The 5,918-nt window shown below is 42.7% G+C and overlaps 1 protein-coding gene across 1 annotated transcript; it reads left to right on the forward strand.

Moving 5' to 3' along the window:
• The first annotated feature begins 1,221 nt into the window (after nucleotides 1-1,221).
• Nucleotides 1,222-5,918, forward strand: LOC127312824 (novel plant SNARE 11). Its single transcript, XM_051343383.2, has 10 exons — nucleotides 1,222-1,567; nucleotides 1,835-1,927; nucleotides 2,253-2,346; nucleotides 2,448-2,485; nucleotides 3,087-3,172; nucleotides 3,455-3,534; nucleotides 4,660-4,716; nucleotides 4,814-4,906; nucleotides 4,984-5,058; nucleotides 5,635-5,918. The coding sequence occupies exons 1-10, from the start codon at nucleotides 1,494-1,496 to the stop codon at nucleotides 5,725-5,727; spliced, it is 783 nt and encodes a 260-aa protein (XP_051199343.1). The 5' UTR covers nucleotides 1,222-1,493; the 3' UTR covers nucleotides 5,728-5,918.

A 5,918-nucleotide genomic window follows, 5' to 3' on the forward strand; every position in this document is an offset into this window, starting at 1 on the left:
CCGGTGAGATTGACAACCTCGCTGTTTCGTTGGGGCAAAGTACTTGGTTTGTGTTGTGCAGGTTCCACGTTGGCGCCGGAATCCCTGGTGTTGCGCCGCACTACATCTCGCCGCCATCAACCTTCAACGTGCTTCTTGGCTCCTACTGGTTCGATTAAACCTTGGTTTCATACTGAGGGAAAACTTGCCGCTGTACGCATCACACCTTCCTCTTGGGGTTCCCAACGGACGCGTGCTGTACGCGTATCAGTGTACTCTATAAACCTGCCAGATTTTGAATAAAGTCACAGCCTATTATATAAAATACATAGGATTGAGTTATCATGCCATATTGGTTCCTACAAAAAGTGAAAAGACACAATCTTGTAAATAGAAAATGTTTGGTCGCAGCATGGGAACAGTCCAGAAGGGTTAGCAACATTGCATAATTATCGCGTAAGCAAAGAAAAGTTTCCATGAGAGTGAATCTAAGATAAACATTTATACGAAATTACATGCAAAGTGGACCACAAAATATAATTTTTTATAATTTAATATCATATCAAAATATAAGTTTTGTAGAAAATTTATAAGAAATGTTATCCTTCAGATTTTAGAACCAAATAGACCATAAAACGATGCAGCGATGAAGGTGGTACCACTACTCATATGCGTGCCTATTCACTTGTTTCGCTGTCATCTCAGTGGTCAACGAAGTTTCTGAATTTGGGGTATCTTCATGTGGGCTCATGGTATGGTTGGATAGGCACCTCCTAACAACCAATGCACGTTCGTCCTCCTAGGACATTGTCAAGTCAAACACGACCAAATTCACACCACACCAGTTCCCCAAACATTTGATTAAATGGATAATCTATTTTGAATGCTTGTTCTTGTTCTAGAGTCTAGTCTAGACTAGCATTATTCTTTTCAGCAGAAATGCTCCTGTCTTCGCTGGATGCAAGAGCCCAGTGATTACACTCTGTTACCAAGGAGTAACCTGCAAATGCAAATTACGCCTGGAATTAAAATCCAGCTACAATTTGACCCATCTGTTATCCTCTCACTTGGAAATGCAGAATATCTCAATCCGAGCTGCGGTGTTGATCATCTGCTCCGCAGCGTCGGATGCAGATCGGACGGACACGGGTGCGCGGTGTTCCACCGGAAAAGGTCGCCGGAATCTAACATGGGAGATACCGAACCCGTAAAGCAAAAGCGAACCAAAACAAACACAAACAAAAAGTCCGAAACAAAACAAGACACGCCGCGTCGCCGACCGAAGCTGTCGGAGCCCGCCACCAGCACCACCCTCGCCGTGGTGGGGATCGACCGATCCCTCCCGAATCCGCGCCGCGCGGAGAACCCCGCCGCATCTGCGCTGGGACCCAACCGATCCGGTTCCGGCCGCCCTGTGGGGGTTTGGGTTGGTCCCCGGGGATCCATTTTTGGTTCGATTTTAAGGTTCCCTCCGCTCGGGCTAGATTCTTGGCGGGGCTGCCCCGGAGGAGGGGATGGATTTGGCGTCGGTCAACGAGGAGCTCGCCGAGATCGACGGCCAGATCGGCGACATCTTCCGCGCATTGCAGTAAGCTCAGCTGATTTTCCCTCCCAGACATCTTCCTTTTTGTTCTGTTTGAGTTCAGACTTGGTTGGATGGAGTGCTCGGTAGATCTCCTCTGGGTTGCTGTGTTTTCCGCTTGCGCAGCTCAGATTGTTGACCTGCAGAAGGAAACTTTCTGTCAGGCCGCCGGCATGTGCTTGGTGATCTCCGCTCAAGCGACAAATGTAATGTGACCAAGAAATGGGCGCTTGATTGATTGACTGATCGATGCTTTGGTTCATCTGTCTGCAGAAATGGGTTCCAGAAGCTGGACAAGATCAAGGACGCCAACCGCCGGAGCAGGCAGCTCGAAGAGCTCACGGACAAGATGCGAGACTGCAAAAGGTCACTTGCTCTTCTTCTCTTTATTGTACGATGATATACCCTGGGAGTACTTGCTAAGTTGCTAAAACGGAAGTGTGTCGAAGCTTGCAAGAACGGATGCAGCATTTGGCAGGAGTGCATATTGTGGCCTCTGTTTGGCTGCTGTTGACTTATCCGTTTGCCATCGCAATTGTTTTGCTATCTTGAAGTGACAGATACACCGGCACTGCACACTACCTGCAATGTCTGCTTTCGGAATCTTAGCCTTGTGATCAGCCAGTAGCTTATCGTACAAACAGATAGCTGGTTTACTGAATTTTGATGCTTTGTGTGCGTGCTTTTATAGGCTTATCAAAGACTTTGAACGAGTTATGAAAGACGAGACGGCCAATGTTGATCCCAACACTGCTAGAATGCTGAACGATAGAAAGCAGTCGCAGGTAAATGTTGCGGAAACTCATTCAGCTCCAAAATTCATTTATAGACTTTGCTATTGTGATTCTTAACCCTCCAGTAAACCCGGGTTTGTCATATTTTGCAGATCAAGGAACTGAATTCTTATGTTGCTCTGAAGAAACAGTGAGTTTTTGTCTGTCTTGTAATGCCATTTGGTTTGTGTTAGAGCATCTCCAGTCGCGTCCCCCAAATGACGTTTGGGGGACCGCGGACAAGAAATGGGGAAAAAAGTTGTCCAGTTGCGTCCCCCAAAGCTAAATAGTGCCTCATTTTGTGTCCGGCGTCCCCGGTAGAGACTCTACCGGGGACGCCGGACACAAAAACAACGCCCACATGCATGCATGCAGCCCCTAGTCACCACATGCCATTCTCTTTCCCCACACTTTCTCTCACCTACTTTTCCCACATGGGGTGGTCCCCTCTATTAAAATGCATGTATCCGGACGCTGTTTGAGGGACGCGGCTGGAAAGGGCCTCTTTTTTGTACAGATTTTTGGTCTCTTTTTGTCCGGCGCGGTCCCAAACGTGCCCCAAATCATTCATGCTGGACGCTTTTTGAGGGACGCGACTGGAGATGCTCTTATAGCCACCTTGTGCATATGCATCACACGTATTTGGCCTTGTGTTTCTAATTCTGCACCATAATTGCTCATAAGCTTGAAGTAAAATGTTTCATCAATTCTGGTAGCATGTCATGATCATGCATATATTGTTTGGATTGCAGACATGCAAGTGAAAATAAGCGAGTTGATCTTTTTGATGCTCCTACTGAAGATGGCTTTGGTGAAGAAAATGTGTTGTTAGCATCAAGTAAGTTGCAATATTACAGTCCATGTGGGTGAAATAGTGTTGCTTTGGTTAAGAAGATGTCTTGTTAGCATCAAGAAAGATGCAATATTACAGTCCATGTGAGCAAAATAATGTGATAGCATGATTCCATCCAGGCTAATGGGGAATGGGCTATAAATATTCCATTCTTTCTATCTTAAATGTGTTTAACAAATGCATTGAAAGAAAACAAACTTCTGTGACATGTCCAGTTTGGATTTGTATATCTCTTAGATTATTGATCCCTGCATGCATTTTCTGTAGATATGACAAACCAGCAGCTAATGCAACAGGGAGACAGTCTAATGGATGAGACTGACCAAGCTCTCGCACGATCTAAGCAGGTTAGCTTTCTACTGCAGTGTCCCTTTATAGATTAATGGTGGGTACAGTAGTTCGGCCTTGTCGGTATGTGTTCATGCCGGGCCTGTAAATTTGAATTATACATCAATATTGCATTAAACGATTTCCTCTTGGATTGTTTATGCAATTTAATAGTCGATGAGCTGTATTTTATAGATGAGCTATCAATTGGCAAAGCTCTTATATATCTTGTCAGGCATGTTGACTTCATATTGTGTTTAAATAAGAAGTTGAAGTGAAGTACTCACATCTCTGTGTATGCGGTATTTCCATATTATTTTGATATTTGGCCTCGTTGTTTACCTTAGTTTACTGGAAGTAGTCTGTCTGTGTGTTTCACCTGTATCTATACTATTCATGCTGCTATTTTATTTCTATATTGTGCAAGATGTCATCTGTGTTAGATTGTATGTATCATAGACAGGTTTACCATGCAGTATATATTTAACTGTGTTTACTTTCTTGGAGCGAGTTCATATCTTCGTAATGAAATGTACATATTGTTCTCTCCTTTTCTTGCATTTATATACTACTGTTGTAGAAACGTATGCATGCTCACTTTATTTACCCTCGTGTATATGCAAAACTTACTTCTGTCAAGAGTTTGTGTATTACCTATAACTGACCGTGCTGAACATCTTCCAAGGAACACCCATGATCTAAAACGTTGAAGTTTTTTCTCATAACGAAAACTATTGTATCTTTGTTTGGTCATAACAGAAGTTGTTCTTTGTTGTACCGTTAGCTTGTTATTTTCTCATGTTCTCTACTAATTTGTTATGATTATGATGGTTGGATTTGCTCCTCCTCATCTTTCCTGGATATAGACAGTAGCACCATATGTGCTCTCTCCTGGATAATCAACTTGATATAGACAACGTTACTAACAAATGAGTGGTCATCAGTTGGACATGTCTCTTCCCATCGTGGGAATGGAACTATTGCTTGAGTCCTCATCCTTTCATGTATTTTAATCGCTTTGACTGATATGAGGCAGTTTGTTTGGGTAGAACCTAAGTCTTGAATTGCTTTTGCCTTCATAATACCCGTGTTTTTTTTACACTTTATCAGTGCTTCTAGATGCTGATTTGTTTTCCTTTTTGTAGACCGTGCAAGAGACGATCAATGTGGGTACAGAAACTGCAGCTGCTCTCAAAGCACAGGCAAGGCGTTCTTGCTTGTTCTCATCACGAGTCTATCACAGTATTATGCTGTCTAATTGGGACATAAGAGAGCTAACTTTTGATTATTTCTTGCCAGACAGAGCAAATGAGCAGGGTTGTTAATGAGCTAGATTCCATCCATTTCTCCCTGAAAAAGGCATCAAAATTGGTGAAAGAAATTGGTAGACAGGTAGGTACTGTTAGTACATTAACGATTTTCTTTGTCCGCTCCTTTATTATTCATTTTCACTTTCTTAAATAATGTAGGTTGCGACCGATAAGTGCATCATGGCGCTACTTTTTCTCATTGTGGCTGGAGTCATAGCTGTAATAATTGTTAAGGTCAGTGCTTAGCTTCTTCAGAGAGATGCTTAGTTACAGTACTTTTGTGTACTACTTACACCCAGTTGACTATGATAAATATTTTGGAAATTGCATGCAACTGGATTTTACTTCTTCCTTACCTCTTGTCTTTTTGGTTTGGTGAGGGTTACAGATGTGTCAGCAAGAATGAGTTCTTTGTTAAACAGTATTTTGCTAAGGCGGAAATGAATTGGATTGATTTTGTGGGTCATGGTTGTCATCACTGAACACAAACTTCAACACTAGTTCATTAAATAAAAGGACCACATGGCTAGAAGATGAGATCCGTCAACCATTAATTTGTTGACTTGCATATCGATTGGGTACATTGTGCATATCATGTCTTCTTGAGTCCTGACTGATGTCTCTGGACTAAGATACTTTTGTACACTAGTTTACTAGACATAAACACCCATAAGGAATTAAGGATAGAAAACATGATGGGACAGCCAGACAAGCACTTCCTTAGTGTGTTGTGCATCAAACATTGATTTTGTTTTTGACTATGTTCAGGTATTACAGTGCCCTTCTGACGATTATAGTGTTTCATTGCAGATTGTAAACCCACACAACAAGGACATTCCGAATATCCCTGGACTTGCTCCACCGGTTGGTAGAAGGCTACTGTCTATTGTAGAGGGCAAGTGAGTTTCCATACATGTGTAAAAAATTGACAAGGCGTCGCGTGAAGTTCCTTGAATCATGTGGCAGAGAGTGTTGTAAACTTGTAATGTTGTACCCACGGGATCCATATGCAAAACCAGAGGTTACCAAACCAAACCAGTGTAAAGTTGTATGTTCTTACTCTCCTGGCAAGCAAGCGGGTTTTGTTTTGGCAA

This window comes from Lolium perenne, chromosome 7, assembly GCF_019359855.2.
Source record: "Lolium perenne isolate Kyuss_39 chromosome 7, Kyuss_2.0, whole genome shotgun sequence".
NCBI classification, from domain to species: Eukaryota; Viridiplantae; Streptophyta; class Magnoliopsida; order Poales; family Poaceae; genus Lolium; species Lolium perenne.